This window comes from Ammospiza caudacuta, chromosome 2 (assembly GCF_027887145.1).
Source record: "Ammospiza caudacuta isolate bAmmCau1 chromosome 2, bAmmCau1.pri, whole genome shotgun sequence".
In the NCBI taxonomy this organism is placed as follows: Eukaryota; Metazoa; Chordata; class Aves; order Passeriformes; family Passerellidae; genus Ammospiza; species Ammospiza caudacuta.
The window spans coordinates 90,628,818-90,645,843 of NC_080594.1; the positions used below are offsets into that span (position 1 = coordinate 90,628,818).

General features: G+C 40.0%; 1 protein-coding gene across 1 annotated transcript; it reads left to right on the top strand.

Moving 5' to 3' along the window:
- Nucleotides 1–9,548: 9,548 nt before the first annotated feature.
- On the top strand, nt 9,549–16,101 carry NMS (neuromedin S). The gene is made up of 8 exons (XM_058800428.1): nt 9,549–9,636; nt 9,743–9,798; nt 10,155–10,205; nt 11,302–11,361; nt 13,989–14,024; nt 14,415–14,456; nt 15,438–15,468; nt 15,951–16,101. Exons 1-8 carry the CDS (start codon nt 9,567–9,569, stop codon nt 15,965–15,967), a joined length of 363 nt encoding a protein of 120 aa, XP_058656411.1. The 5' UTR covers nt 9,549–9,566; the 3' UTR covers nt 15,968–16,101.
- Nucleotides 16,102–17,026: the final 925 nt, after the last annotated feature.

Genomic DNA, 17,026 nt, shown 5'->3' on the forward strand with positions numbered 1-17,026 from the left:
AATGCTTTTATCCATCACTGTAGTGTTTAAGAAAGTATCATGATGTGTTTTTTCAAGTCATGTTGCTCTAAATTGCAAAATCTACTCTGAGTTCAAAATTATGAAATTAAATTAAAAAAGAGTAAGCCGAGCCAAGATGTGGTTTTCAAGTGTGAACTAAATATTATCATGAAAAGTACATTGGTTCAGTGGTACAAGACACCATCTTGTAGCACAGATCCTACGGATTCTTTTCTCAGTTCCTTTAAAAATATTGTGAGTAGCCCATATCAGCTGTATTAAGCATTCCTCTCTTACCACATAACATCATAAATTCTTATTAAATACAATCTTTTTTGGCCATTCAGAGCCAAACCCTTCCCTTTCTTAGGCTGTCAGCTCTTGCTGAAAGGCAGATCCTCTGTTCACCTTCAGGCTCTGCTCACAATAATCTTTGAGCATTACAACTATTTCTTTTCTTAGTATAAGGAACACCCCAGCCCTGCATTTGGAAGCATCACACCACTTAGGCAGGCATATTTCCACAGCAACACTATCTTTGTTTTAAGTTGTATCCCCAGAAAAGAAGGAGGCTGCCATCCATCCACCCACTTACCAATTCCCTCTAGACATTGTCTTTTTATATTTTACATCATTTAAGTGGGCTTTCCTGGTTTGAAAAAAAACTCTACCACAGCAGTTAGCATGTACTTTGCTGTGACATCCTTATTTCTTAATTTACACATCTTCACTGAGCACTCACTTCATTAAGGAAACCGTGTCACTGAGCAGTGAGCCATTGATCCAGCCACTGCAAGGAGGGCAGATTATTTTGTCCTTCAGGAATGATAAACAACAGCAACACACTGAGCCTCATTCTCTTGGATAACTCAAGGTGCCACATTGTGCCTTGCACTGCTGTTGTCTAAATGTGCTCCTGTTACAGAAGTTATTGGGTCATATCAGCTTCTGCTGTTCTCTTGATATTGCTGGAGTTAGGATTCATTTTGGCTGTTTTCTCCAAACAGAAGGCAGGGAGCTCTGATTGATTTTTCTTTTTTCTTTTTTCTTTTTTCTTTTTTCTTTTTTCTTTTTTCTTTTTTCTTTTTTCTTTTTTCCTTTTTCTTTTTTCTTTTTTCTTTTTTCTTTTTTCTTTTTTCTTTTTTCTTTTTTCTTTTTTTTTTTTCTTTTTTTTCTTTTTTCTTTTTTTCTTTTTTCTTTTTTCTTTTCTCTTTTTCTTCTTTCTTTTTTCTTTTTTTCTTTAATTTTTTTTTTTTTATTGTCACACTGTAGTCATTATGAGATTATCCTTAAGCCATTGCACACAGATTTCATCTTATCCAACTCCTTCACATAGGAAAAATATCTTTTCTTCAACAAGATTTTACAGCTGGATAAGTGAAGTACATTACTGATTCCATGGCAAAAACAAAGCTGCTTTCAAAATGTGTTTGATAATGGTAGTTTGATACAGAAGTTACTCTAAGACTGTCTTTCAGAGTTGCAAGGAAGACCAGGAACTGCAGCAGCATCTCTGCTTTATGGCAATAACTCAGCAAATTGCTAGAACCTGCCAGACTACACTATAAAGTGAATGTGGGTTTTTTTTAATGTAAAACCAGCAGAAACTGGATACACAAATATGTCTCTCGTGTAGAACCGAGGACATTTAAAGTATTTTTCAAATGACAGCCTGGATTTTGGAAATATATTTAATATACTCTCTAGAAATTGTTTTTTGTACTTTATTATGCCTCCTGAAACTTTATCATGGTCTTTATTGGCTTCTTTAATGTTGTACTCATTTATCTTACTGTAAATCATCATGGATGAATTGATTTTAACTTTACATCATTCCTTACTATTCCATTAAACACCATCTTCTTTAGACAGTCTATTACCAACTAGGAATATGATAACACTTTCAACAGAAAGAAAAAGAAAATTGGAATTGGATGCAATTAATTCTCCTGTCTCAAGACTATTCATCCAGTGAAATAAATATAACATAATCTCCAGTTTTATGTGATTTCATGATAGTCACATACCTCTGGCCATCATAAATCTCTGAGGTTTACAGTGATAAACCAAACAGGATTTGCCAGTTATTGCACTGCATCTTATTATATTAACAAATTATGAGATGTGGTCCCAATGTGTCATCTCTGCTAAACCTCTCCCCAGTGACATGTACTGAGGAGAAAGGTACCTGATATAACCATTGATGCAGCTGCCTGTTTTGGCTTTTCCTCCTTCTTTAACAATTAAGTCAGGTAAAAACCCTAAGTTCTCTGCTCACTTTTGAGTGACGTGCCTTACAGCAAATTATACTGCAGAAAAATGTCTGTCTTCTTCACTTATATGCTAGAGAGGCTCCAGCCTCCACATTTTTGTGTAGTAGGGCTAAGAGAGGCAGGGACTGCATTTGACAAAACATGAGGGATAGAGTGGTCCTCTGCCTAGTAAGAAAGTAGTTTTCTATAAGCTCTCCACTCTGCTCTTTGTCATTATTTCCCTCAAATTCTCTCTTAGTTTTTTCCCTTTCTGTTTTGGCTTTGGAGTAATTCCTTTTTTATCTTGGAGCCTTCAGAGTGAGAAGATGATGCAGCAATTGCCATTGAAGACAGACAAGATGCATTCTCAGGATGCATTGCTATAAAGGGGAAAAGCAAACTGGCTGTACTGCATTTCATCCACAATGTTGCTAGCATTGAGGGACGTTCAGGTGCATAATTATCACAGGGAAAAACTGCTCAGAGTTTAAACCAACTCAAGACTGAAGTAGTTTATTGAATTATTAACAGCACATAATTGATCAGCAATTTTTGAAAAATATATTCAAGAGCTATACCAGCAGATAAACCTCAACATTAGACACTCACAAACTGTTACTGAACCAGAAATTTTTGAACACCCTTGTATAACTAATCCCCAAGTGCTCAAATTCTGCACAGGGAGGGACAAGTGCCTACCTCTTTCTCTAGGGTAAGGGGCTCCCCTCCTCCCCAGTTCTCCTTTGAGGGAAGTGTGTGCTCTGGCTATGTGTAATCCCCCACTGCTCCCAACACTCCCTGAACCCTCATGCCACCAAGAAAGCTCTGTTGCAGCACAGGTGCAGAATCTGCACTACATCCACTGGGTCACCCTCCTGTGTCCCCCAACGCACATGGGCACTGCAGTGCTGGTGCTGAGCAGGGCCCCTGTCACTGTCAAACCCTTCTCTGTTACCATCACCAGGGACCTACCCTCTGTTGCGAATTTGGGTCCATCTTTTGTAGTTCTCTTCAAGTTCAGTTTGTTTCTAAAGATTTCAATTTCCTGGTTACTGTTAAATCCTGGTGATGGTCTTCCTCTATAAGCAGCACCAGTTTGGGCAAACATCTTCTCAGCCAGTTTCTGGTGTCCCACTCATGTGCTTTGTTGACACTCAACTTCCTGTCTTACTATTTTGTTGAGGGTGGTCCACAAAAGCATTCCCCCACACAATATTTTGCTGTCAAGAAGTACTAATTAAGAAGATAAAGTAAATACAGATAGAGGATAAGAATTCCAAATGTCTGTATTCCTGCCACCACACTATAATTTTCCCTCATTTGTCCTGTCTTGTCTAGCTGGTGCATCATATTATGGCAGGTCTTTTGCTATACATTTATGTTTAATGGTGTGTCTAGATCTTGGACTGCAACTTTGGCCCCTGCTGGGCTGGAAAGGGCTGAGCAACACACAGATCCCAGAACAGAGGTCAAGCAAGCAGAATGGCTCATTCATGGGGTCCTCCCCCAAGCAGGAGGGGAATTTCTTAATTCAAGGTTAAGCCCACATGGAGCAACTAAACTCAAGAAGATAATATGTAAATAGGGTGTTAATGGATACAAATTAATTCTGCATCTATAACAAATGCCACAGTGCTTCTGCAAACAGACCTTTGGGAAAGGATAACAATTAAAAAAAAAACTCTCACTCAAATAAATTTGAGAAGGAGATTAAAGGCTTTTAAAAGACATTCAACTGTAAAATGGTTCCTTCAAAGGAAAACCTGCCTTTTGTTTGCCTGTGGTTCTTCCGGACAGCTGCTTACAGGCAGACAAGGCAGATCTTTTGCCGTAGAGAAAAGATGCATGTGTTCTGTGCACGAAGAGCTCTAGGACTCAGGTGTGGAGAGAAACAGCTTCTGAGCAATTCTCACTAGAGGCTATGGAGAAGGCATCACTACTGACAGACTGGCTTGGACCCTAATCCAAGTAGTAGAATTAGTATTAATGGCTCTTAGTTTATTGTTGGTTTAGAGTCTGGTCTGATTGCTAGACCCAGGAGTGGCCATTTCCATGAAACTTACAATTCCAATATTTTCAGGCCAAAAAAATGCTCTAACAGCTGAAAAGTTTTGTATTTTGCTACAGTAAAGCTTTTGTGGAGTGATATAATTTTAATGAGATTAAAAAAAAAAAAAAGGCTATTGATTGTCAAGACATAACTGCTTTGGCCAAAGGACAGCATAAAAGTTAGCTTAAGTCTTACAGCTGAAGTCAGGAGCCAGAAGGCATGCAACAGCTCATAGAAATGACATTTAATTTGTCAAAGAAGCAATCACTTCATTTTGAATACCAGCAATACTCTGTAAAGATATAGTTTACTTGAAACAGAATGCTGTCATATTAAGTAAGTCAAATTACTTAAGAAGAAAAATACAGATACCTTCAGCAATAACTGTATGTGACAGTGTTTGAGTACTTACTCATTTTGAATAGCACTCAACTCAGATGTCTGACAGGATTAAGTGCTGGTAAGTATGGCTAAGGGAAGCAGAGTTTTGGGTTAAACTCTTTGCTCCTCACTCAATGATAAGTGACACATAAGTTGGAGTGTCCAAGGCCTGAGCTCCAGTTATTGAAGCACTCAGCTTCCCAGGTGAGCTGGTTTTTGTTTATCGTGTTAAAGTCAGGCAGATGATAGATCATATCACCAGCACAGGGTTGGTGGCTCATATGATACTGAAATGGATTAACATAGTGTGGTGATTTCTTCTCTCTGGCTGGTGGGTTTAGAGTAATGATCTTCGAGGAGACATGGTGAGGTAGTAAAAATTATCTGGGATTGACTCTCCCTGTAGTCAGTTCTTGGTGAGAAAAACATTTATTTCCATTACTTTCTTCTTATACAGCAATGAAGGTGTAGGATTTGGGTATTTGCCAGAAATCTGAGATGTGTGGTATGCATGTTAATCTAAATCCTTTATTAATCAGTGTAAGGTATCTGTAGACTGTGGTGATCCCTCTATAAACACAAAATTATGATTTACACACATCTATACCCAAAGAAAATTAAACCTACAGATTAAATAATTCAGAGTTAGGAGGCATGGATGAATGAGTGTCTGCATTATAATTCAGCTATTAAAATCAAATTTGTTCAGCTGGTGGTATGAAGTATGTGTCAGCCATTCCAGCATTTGACTCAGAGACCACCTGGAAATTTATGGCAGGCCTAAGATGCCAGGAATGATTCATTCTGGACAAATCCTTGGTGAAAGCTAAACTGCAGATATTGATTGAGTTATCTCTCCAGTTGCCTAAGCAGAAGAACATACTGCTTCCCTGTCCAGCTGGGTCAACACCAAATAAAATTAAGTCAAGTCAGAGCTCCAGGTTAAAGATCTTTTCAAATGTCTCAAAATCTAGAAATTACACCGATCCTTTATCCCACTATTGCCAAATACAGCCCATTGCTACACCACTGTTTCCATACAGCACAACATGGTAAGTGCAAATTGCTCCATTTCAGAGGAATTTACAATTCTCTGTCAGAGTGTAGAAGACATAAAATCACATTTCTCCAAAAATTAGCCAATAAACTATACAAAAGAATGCAAATATTCACATTCCTGGTCTAGTTTCCTAACTTCACCATTAGCATCTGTCTTCCATTTTGATGTTCTGAACTCTTTGAACTCCTGCACAGTGGGACATGCTTTTAACTGATCCCCTTGAAATATTTACTTGCTGGCCTACTCAACTTTTTGAATGTGGCTTTATAGCTGTAAAGTATAGCAACCAACCAACAACAAAAGCATAAGATTGTACCTACTTGATCATATTGTACTTAGTTGACATTCTGACAACCAAATCAGCACCCTTAGCAGATGTCAGTTTTACAAAAGTGTGATATGTGCTGGTAAAGCAAAGTTTGGGCACACAGGTCTGAGTGCCAAGTAGAGCCTTGCCCATGTAAAAACAAGAATGAGACAAGCTCCCACAGTTTGGACCACTTCTCTGTGCTGAAAAGGTAAACGAGTATTAACCAAAACCACATCAAACACAGCCTTGTATTCAACATAAGTAGGCACTGTCATGTGTAATAGAAGATGAGTAATGGCAGCTGTCTGCTGGCTCTGTGGCAGCTTTGCCTAATAAACACCCTCCCTTTTCTGCAGCTTTCCTCATCTTTCCAAACAGGTCGTGGGTGAGGTATTGAAAGCCCTGAGAGCAGGATAAGGCTTTGTACAAAGTACTGCTGAGCTGTGGAGGGGGAGAGGCATGAGCCAGCAGAAGCAGCTTGGATGAGCTGGGATGCACTCAAGAGCTGCTCAGTCGTGACATTGTGCACTCTGTCCTTGCTGTCTGCAATAGCTACTGATTTCATTGCAGAAATCATTTACGAAAAGGAAACCAGCCCTTCACCCTTTTTTGCTCATTGATGCCAAATTTTCTTCTTATTCATTTATCAATCATAGCATGTTTTATTCTAGAATTATGTAATCATATTGCTGTTGCTAAATATAGGCCAAGACTCCTTACTCACAATAAAAAATGTTCTTGTTTCTCATCAACCCCCTCCTAAAGCTTCATTTCAACTCCCTTGTGAATCACTGAGGACACCGAAAGCCACCCTATTTTTCTCTCTTTGTGCAGAGAGCCCAAGACATTAAAAGAGGAATTTTATTTATGCAGTGAAAGTATGGCTCATTAATATGGCTTGGTGTTGATATATCAATTGGCTTACACTTTTGAAATGAAAACATCCAGCAGCAAAGAGAGTTCTGATTTAAGGAAGCTGAATGTGTTCACAATATAACACCCTCATATATTTGAAATTTTAGTTTTCAACACTTTCCCCATTCTTCTCTCATACTGCATAGCTGTGATAAAATACAATTTTCAGTTAGGAGATAAGTTGTGATTTTTTTTTTTTTTAGTGGAGTTTGAATGAGTTAATTTTTTCTCATCTTCAAGTATTAAGCCTCACTTGATGCAAATGAATAGCTCCATGGGCTTCACTGTAGGCAAAATTTGCTGAAAGAAGGCACAGAGTACACTTAGGCTACTCCCTGGTAAATGGTGAAGTAAAGCAGCAGATGGTTTATTGTGCACGAGAAGGAGGAAGGAAAGGTCCAGGTAGCATCCAGTATTTTATGTAAGAAGATCTAGAAGTAGATTTTACCCACCCACCATGATCACATGCTATTACCAAAAAAATCCCACTCCTAAACACAAATGTGTTTAAAAAAGTGGAAAGAGGCTACCATATAACTGGCAGGAAGCAGAAGACTGTGCTTTTATCACCAAATAGGGAAAGCCACAGAAGTACATCCCATTACAATGAACTATCACTAGCAATATGGTCATAATTTAATATTATTCTCTTGTAAAAAGATAGCAAATTATTAGGATTTAAAAGGATTGGTATCTCATATGTAAATATTAAAAAAATAATAGCAAATAGTGAATCTATAATGGTGCTCTAAGATCCTGTGTTTCTGCAGCATGGGAGTGATTTGGATGCAAGATCTGTGATAAGCAGGGCAAGAGAAACTGCTGGTTCACAATAATTTTCAGTTTGGTTAAAGTGTTGAAAGACAGGGAGAACATAGTTAAGATGAAAATGTGCAATCTTTCAGAGTATCTTTACCTTCTCTCATTTTACTGTCTACCTTTGATGAGCCCAGCTCACACTTAGTGGGGCTCTGCTCTCACATTTCTGTGATTACATTGGCTTAAATAAATTACACCAAACACAAACCTGCTTCCCACTTCCACCAAAAATAAAACACCATCCTCCTTTTATGAGCAAATTTAACAAATTCAGAGAATGCTTTCACTCCAGGATTTCATGGGCTTGGGTAGAACACAGGGTCTCTGCAAAAAGGAGCTATAGGCTTCCTGGAACACTGCATCTTCTTGTTAATGAAATCTTGGGCAGATTTGCTGTGAGAAACCATCATCACAAAACTTGCTGCAATCTGCTTTAGCTCCCACAGAGGATAAAAATTATACAGTCAGAGGGACTAATCTCTTTCAATTCTATCCTGTCTCGAATCTCCCATTCCACTTAAGACAGTGAGAATCTGACAAGTGTGTGTGCTCCAGCAAAGTCTGACCTCTCCTGACATCTCCCCACTCAGATTATTGCCCCCAAAAGGCTGTGATGAGGCAAAGACAGCCATCCTTCCCAGGGGAAGGAAAAAAGGGTGAACTAATGGGGTCACTCAGCTGCTCCTGTGCCTCTTTAGGTGTTCAGGACACACAGCTGTGTAGCTGACAAAATCTGTCAGTCTGGCTCCCCTTTCCTTTGTGAGAAAGCAGCTGTGTCTCCTCCCTGACTGTTCTGAGATGCTCCCACCAGGACCAGTCCTGCCATCATCCTTTTAGTGTGCAGCACAGCCATTGAGGGACATTATGAGATGAGGTGGGGTGCTGTGACAATAATGCCTTCTGCAGCTTTTTGTGTCTCATATCCCACACTGGAGCCATTGCCTCCCAAGCAGGTCTAATCCATAGAATCATAGAATAGTTAGGGTTGGAAGGGATCATGTAGTTCCAACCCTGCTGTGTAAGAAGTCAGACGACTGAATATATATTTGCTTCAGCTGGCCCAAAGTCTATTGAATAAAAGAGTTTGGGAGGACTCTGCCTTTCTAAGTCTGTGATCTGAATAGAAAATATTGCTCTTAGAACTTGCACAGGGAAAACCAGGAAGAGTTTTCCATAATCAAACCCAATGATTAAATCAGGAAGAAAGGAGAATAACTTTCTGTTGATAACAGATCTGTATCTTTTTTACAGCCATACCCACTATGAAATGAATTAAAAGGTGGATGGCTTTCTTTATTTCATGTGAAGGTAAATGTAGTAAAATGGAACTTGTTCAATATGAAAGTTCACAACCCTTCTAATTAGAAGGCAAACTTTATTTCCCAAGCTGCCATGAAGAGTAATAATTTCCAAACACTCAGCAAGCCCTACTACAAAACTGTATTTTCTGCTGCTCTGTCACTTGACCAGGCACAGCATCTTCTTCTTATCCTTCACTCTTTCTTCTCGGTCACCTCTTCCAGAGAAGCAGTTTTGACGCAGGGTTTTAGGGAGAGCGGGGTCCCTAATGCTGGGGTGGTTTCTCCTCACGGCGGGCCGAGCTGCGGGGCGGCGGGGGCGGCAGTGCCGGTCCGGCACCGGGAGCGACACCGGCAGCGACAGTGGGAGCGGTGCCTGGGACCGCCCCGGCGCCCATTGGCTCGGCGGCTCCATAAGGGGCTCGGCGAGGCCCCATAAAGGCGCCGGTCCGCTCGCCCATCTCTCCATCCCCGCCCGGCCATGCCCCCGCCGCCCGCCCTGCCCTGGCTCCTGGCCGCCTGCTGCCTCTGCGCCCTGCCGCGGGGCTCAGGTACGTCCCGGGAACGCGGGAGAACCGGGACAGGATCGGCTCCTCTCGAGGAGCCACGTCCTGGCTGCGCTCCGCGCATCCCAACGCGGCCGTGTCCCTCCCGCAGGCTTCCCGCAGCCTTTCTCTCGCCACCGGGACGCTGTGGAGCTGCCCCCGAACCAGGTACGTCCGGCACTGGCGTCCGACAGCGATGCGACCGGCTGAGGTAGGGAAGAGACGGGGAAGGTGGGAAACGAGGCTCTGTGGCAGGGAAATGAGGTAGGGAATCGGCAACGGACTGGCAGTACCTTGTTGAATACCTTGTTGAACACCCTGGGGGTTGGTAAAGAGAGGAGGGAGGCTGGCACCCTGGTGGAACAGGTGTGGGCAGGGGTGTGGAGTGCAGCACGGTGCAGAATAGGACACCTGGGTCAGCCAAAGACGGCCAGGCTAATAACAAACCAGCCCCGACTTTCTGATCAAAAACGTCAAAAGGTATGATGGACACACTGTTAATGCCTGTTCTTTACTTTTTAAAGCAACTGGCGCTGTGTTTCAGTCAGTGGATGGAAATGTCCGATCAACCCCAGGTAACTTGACTCCTGTGATGTGTTTGATCTGCTGAGACTCTCTTCCAGACATACTAATTGTCCTGTATAACCTGGAGCATCGATGTCTGCAGGTGGCAGAACCTCCACCAGAGAGCCAGTAGCTCTGGAGAGCAGGGCGAGTTTGTTGGTGTGTGTGCTCTCCTCCTTGTGAAGCTGATGCAGACCTAAAGAAAAGCACTTCCCCCCCCCCCCCCCCCCCCCATTCTTGCCATGCCAATATTATGCCAATAGTAGCTAACACTGAAGCAAGAAGTGCCAGACAGTTCCTGCAGGATTTAAAGGTCCTGTTTGGTCCTGGCTTGGTGCTTTGTGGGTGGATGGGTTTTTTCTGTCAGAGGAGAGCAGAGCTAGGGGAAGTTTTCACAGATAATTTCTGCTGCCCAAGGCTTACAAACACTTCAAAGTGGAAGATCAGCTGCATTGCATTTAATGAGCCCAAGGGTCATTTTCAAAGCAGGGAGAAAAATATTTGCAGGATCAGGAAGTACTTGGAAATGTTGAATATTTTGTTCTGATTTTTTTTCTTTCTGAAATGTTACAGTTTCGTGAGCCAAAACTTGTAGAAAATAGTTTCCAGAGCCTGTTTCTCAGGTGTCTTACACCTCACTTCCTTTGAACCTGTAGTTCTCATCTAATGTGATTGCATGCATAAGCAAATCCCTGTCCAGTGACAATGAGTATAGGACAGTGTATTTCAGTATATGATTAAAGACTATAGTACTGATTGATCAAAAGGTTGTAGTTAAAAATCAGCATAGATTAAACATGCCAAAAACCAAAGCTACCCCTAGAACTATTAGCATAGAAAATGCATTTTAAATATAAGAGGCTGATTTTGATCGCTTTATAGCACCAGACTGTATTGACAACAGTTGTATTGTGTGTATTCTCAAATAAAAGAGCAATTTTTCATCTCATAATAGCATCAGTAAGTTTTCCCCTGCTCTGAGTGGTTTTGGTGAACTGTGCTCAATCTAAATTGATCTGGGATCAGAATCAAGCCTGTTTTTAATCAAACCATGTACACCATGTTCTCCCAGTAAATGTATTAAAGTATTGCTGGGTTTTTTTTCAGATCTCGAGCACTGTTTTGGATCTCTGTTATTCCATATTCAACAGCATGCATAAAAATGAGGTAAGATGTAATTGCTTGCTTTGTTTCAAAGCACCCCCTTCTTAAACTTAGAAAGCAACCACTCCATAGCCAACTTTCTGACATTTCTCCCCAAACAATAATGTATAATCTAATACTGCAATGGTTTAAGAGATGTAGGAGGGTATAGAAAAGATTTTCTTTTTGTTAGTAGTTTACATGTAATTCTTAGTTACTTTAAATTATTTATATGAAACTGCTGTTTTTTCACCAATTCAGAGCTGAAGAACCAAAACATTCACTTACAGTCAGTATTTTAACCTGACCCTCAGTTTTGAATAACACAGGGTTAAATACACTAAAAATACACATAACATTGGATCAATAGCAAACCTTAGATTATGCTGAACACGGAGGGGTACGAGATGCTTTACTGATTTTAATGATCTATTTGTATTTGGGGGTTTTTGTGTTTCTGATTCAGAGTAAGGAGATGAAGTTGAGGAGTTATTGAGTATAGCTCTTTTTTGTTGGTGCAGTCATATAAGGACCCACCTCAGTATCAGTTCTGATTTATATCAGTTTTTTATTAGCACCATTTCATTAAGAATCTTTTCCATAAAATTCACTCAGCCCTCGGGTATATGCTAAAAAGGGCAATTTACTTGTGGAGGCTGACTCCTCTGCTGTTGCAAAACAGGAGTAGATCCTTCAAAACAACAATAGAAAGTATTTTGAAATGCATTTTAATATCTGTTCTTGCCAGTGTCTTTAGCTTATTATAATTCCAAGCATGCTTTCGTGAAGCAGTCACAAAACTCTACAATACTGAAGTTGATTGTATAAAAAAATGGTAGTATTTCAGTCATAAGTCTAATAAATGTTTCTGAGTTCACTATTGACTCTTTTGCTTCCCCAGCTTAGCCAATGAGGGAATGTCCAGAATCATCTGGTAACTTTGAACAGAGTCTTATTCCTAGTTACTATTTTAATTACTAACTTTGCAAAAAACTGTGTGTTCTCAAGATTGGAAGCTGAATCTCATGCAATATCCTTTCAAAAAATATGAGTTACACACCTGCAATATGATTTCTAGGTGTGGTCTGAGTAAAACAGCAGATAAAATAAACATGTGAAATATGGATAAAGAATTATATGAAGTATTATCCAGCTGATCAAATCTCATATTACATGAAGTCCTACTTTCTTAGCCCACAAGGAATCTTCAGAAGACACTACAAACATGTATGTATGTAGTGAACCCAATGAAACAGCCATGAAATCCTACTAATGTCAGATGAATTTAACTTTCTACATTATTCTATATTTCTGTGAATAAAAAAAAAAGTTATTCAGTCAGAGTTACAGATCCTATAGAGAAGGTTGATGGTGTCTTAAGAGAAGGAATGAGGCCTCAGCACTGTGAAAGGCAAAGTCCATGGCAATTTGGGTATGAATGGGCCTTGAACCCTGCCTGGGGAACTTAAAATGTTTTGTGAGAACTAAGAATATTTAACATCAATGTCTCATCACTTTCCTGTGTATTTGAGATTTCCAGCCCAAAGATATTTAAAAGCTCAGTTTTTACCATATTTCTTCCACATAGTAATCTCTCACCTGTTATAAATTGGGATAGCTGAAACTGCAGGCTGAGTCATGAGCCAGTCTCTATCTTTGCTTGGTGTGTAATAATCAAATCAGAACAAAGGTAGCACTCATATTGTCACTCTGTAGTAGCCTCCTTTGCATCCTTTAAAGCACCTTGATTGAGCAAGCATTTTTTATTTCCCTAGTATTTCATAGCTCTGTAAGTTGATGTCAGTTGCTCTATAAATTGTTGTCTTGCAGCTTGAACCAAAGAAATCCTCTTCTCATACCCTGAACCATGATTCCCTGTTTCTTGCTTGTGTATTTTGTCTTTTAAAACTCTCTCTGCAGTTTCCCACCCACGTGCTTTCCTGCATTCTCACCCATCTTCACATTCTTGCCCATGACATGTGTTTGTTTCTTAAGCCCACCCCAGGTAACAAAAACCCCCTCACTGATGGGTGACTGATGGCACACAGCCATCCCATTCCTGGCTGGCTGGCAGCATGCAGCCTGGCTGCTGTCTCATGGGCAGGAGGGTGCCAAACCAGGCTGCAGGTTCAGGGCTGCATCATATGGTGAACTTAGTCTGCTCACATAAAGTCGAGGGGAAAGCTTCTATTCCTTGAAGTAAGACTGAGTAGAAAAATGAGCAATTTTCTGAAGAATAAAGAGTGCAGGGGAGGGCTTAAACCCAGCAATCTTTCCTGGGTTAAAACCAAGGGCAGTCTGAAAGGTGAAGAGCAGCCCCATTTTAACAAGATAAGAGCTATCAGTACAACTCAAGCCTGAGGAGTGGAGCTCCAGGCTGAGCTCTGCCTCACCCCCCCAGAGCACGGCTGCACTTTGCTGTACAGCAGGGGAAGCCTGTTGAATGATGGAAATAAACTGAGTAACTTCCAGGCAAGGCTTCACATCAGTCTTTTAAAAGATCCATTTGCTGCTGTTCTTACATCTCTCTGTGATAAGTGTAAGGCTCTCTATTCTCACACGGAGTGTTCCAAGCTCATCAGTAACAGAGGGCCACTGTAACAAACCAAAACGTGCCAGCACCTTGATTAACCTACAGTGTCCACTTGCAGGAATCACAGATTGCTTCTGCAAACCTTGCAAAGAAGGTATGTAAATATGAAGACAAGCAGTGGACAAGTATGTCCCTTTCCTTTTTTCTTGTAAAGTCAGCCTGGGTTTTTCCAGTGGTTGGGAAGTGATCTGTGCTGACCCTGCTCATACCCTATGTTTAAAGCTTTCTTTTATATTTCTTCTAAACCCTGTGAATGTTTAATTATGTTAATCTAGTTTATTTACATTAGACACCATGTCCTTCAGGCAATAATTTTTAATCAGCATTCCAGATGAATGGGCATTGGGGACTATCAACACCTTGTTTGCATGCTGCTGGAAAAAGCTCCAAATTACCAATATTCTGATAGAATAGTAAAATTTGGCAAAAGATCTATGGAATTGAGTTTAAAGTGTTTTGTTATTGTTTGTCTTTGATTTTATAGGATAGTCATGGAACTCTGGGACGGCCTTTCTTCCTTTTCAGGGTATCTGAATCTCTTTGTTTTAAAGATTGTAAATCTCAGACATTGTTATATGTTCATAGATGAGCAGCTGTTTCACAAGTTCTAGCTGCAGTTGTTTTGAATAGAGGCCAAATATCCCTATGCTTAAAAGCTTAGGGAGCCATTTACTCAAAAAGCTCTGGTTTGACTAAAAGATGACAAGATAATGAGATCTGGGGTACTGGTAGATTAAACACTTCTTTTTGTTTGAAGATATGCCTCTGCAAATGTTTTATCTTGAGCCAAATCATCCATGTGGCTTGTATCTGTGAGACTGTCAAGGTGCACTGATGCTAAATAAATTAGATCAAACTGAGCTGAGTGCCCACCTGGTCTGAAAGATCTGCCCAGGAAGGAAAGTCACACTGCATAATGGGGAAAAGCCAAAGCATAATTATCATAATTTCTCTCTCATTTTTCACCCATTGGCTTCCTGAGCGATGACATGGTCTGATGCCCAGTGTGCTGGTTTGGATACACTCTGATTAATACCAAACTAATTTTTAGGAATATCTTCAACACATTTTAAAAAAATTAAAAATATTGTAAACTAGGTCACATCAGGTAACCAAAGTACCAATTCAGCTGTCATTTATGCTTAATTTCAAGTTATTTGTTGTTTCTAGTATGTTCATCTAGGTTCTTTCAGTGCTGGTATTTACATGCTCTTTCTTAGGCATGTGCCTTTACTACACCTATGAATTTAACCCCCAAATCCTGAATGAGAATAATTAAAGCCAGAATGTTTAGCTTTTTGGGCAGAGGCTGAATGAAAATTTCTCTTATTCAAAAGCATAACTCATCCTGCATGGATCCCCCTGGTATTTGACATGTTGTTTTAAAGAAAAATCTCACTGTAGTTTTATATAGTACCCTGTCTACATGATGGGGAGGTATTTTGGTGTGCTTCTAAGTCTGTAATCCATTGCTTCTTTACAATCATCTAATTATTATGTTTTACAGCCTCGAAATGGAAGAACTATTGAAGGCAGCGGTAAGTAGGCAACCAAATTGTGAAGAATTTCTTCTGCCATTTCATCAATGATGACCCTTATGAGAAAAGAAGGTACTGAGAAGCATTACAAACCTAGTACAAATCTAAATACACATATTTCATATGGCTAGTAAGAGCTATCTTGACAGAAATGTAGGGCTTTTTCATGCTCAGAGACTTAGAGGGCACACCCTTGAGAGAGGGGTGGTTTCTTTGTCATGTTTCCATACTCTATAATAAGGTCAGCATGATTAAAACATGGTACAAAGAGAACTGTGCGAGAAGAAAGGATTCATGTTTGAGTACAAATAACAGATCTGGGTGCTTTTCTAGACCTTCAAATATCAAAATCTTCTTGTTTTAGAATCCGAAGCTATTTAATTCCTAACTTTGAAAAGAACCAGATGTACAGAACTGAGTAGTAAGTCATATTCAGATCAACATATCAACAAAAAATCTGATACTGTGTTAATTTCTTTCAGAATATCGTGGAATGTGAAGTTCATGGATTCATTTACCAGCTCAATGACTTGGTTTACATAAAGGAAAGAGACTTCCCATTGCACTGGTTGTCTATTTTGTGACTCAGTTGTCTGGAATTTGCTGTTCCATGTAATAAATTTGCAATCAGTAATTCTTTTTGTTGTCCTTTTTTTATTAAAGCCCATACTAAGCTTCCTTGGGCTACAGTCTAGCACTGCCTGCTGCCAGCTGTAATCAAAGAAAATCCATCATCTCAATATTGACAATTTTCAAATGCAACAGTTAGTTTTATAACATCTTCTTTAATAGGGTCATAAATGATAAGCTTGTCCTTTTGATGAGATAATACATTTCTCCATTATTTCAGAATAGGCATCCTGAACAACACTGTATTAAAATCCTCATGGACATTTTAATGATTTATTTTGAGTAACTAAGTGCTCAAGTGTGATAATTGATGAATCCAATGCACTTTGAAAGAAGAGGAACAAGTACTGCAGCTACATACAGATGTTATTTGATCAGATGATGTATTTTTTTCAGCCTTGCCTTACTGGCTATCATAAAGCCCAAATGAGGCACTTTTGAGAAGTATTCTGAACATCTGCCCTTTTTTTCTGAAATCATGCATTTGAAAATGTAGTGCAGCTGATTGTGCTTGCACTGTAAGGAATGTTTTGGTACATGGAGACATTTATGGGCACAAAACTTTAAGTATTAAGCAGTTACTTCCTTAGGAAGAAAAGACTAAAATTGAGGGGCTGGGGATACAAATGAGGCTGCAACTCCTGAACACAGCATTGATTTCCTCAAGCCCTTTGTTATCCCTCCTTCTCTTTGGCTATTATGGTATAGTACTGTTCCAGTAATGCTGGCACAGCTGCATGTGAACCAGATTTGGAGACACCTTTATCTTTGAAAACAAACCCCAAGATACCTGTGTTTTGTCATTTTGTGGGGTTTCATCTGGATAAGTTCCTAGTTTGGGCTGTGTTAACAGAAGTTTGGCTGGCAGTTAAAGGGAAGAGATGGGTTTTTTGGGAATTGTTGACTGCATCTAAGGCAGAATATTCAG

Coding starts and splice junctions, on each gene's coding strand:
- NMS (XM_058800428.1), top strand. CDS start 9,567: ATGCCCCCGCCGCCCGCCCTGCCCTGGCTCCTGGCCGCCTGCTGCCTC. Junction 10,206..11,301: donor AAATGTCCGATCAACCCCAG/GTAACTTGACTC, acceptor GTTTTTTTTCAG/ATCTCGAGCACTGTTTTGGA. Junction 11,362..13,988: donor ACAGCATGCATAAAAATGAG/GTAAGATGTAAT, acceptor GTCCACTTGCAG/GAATCACAGATTGCTTCTGC.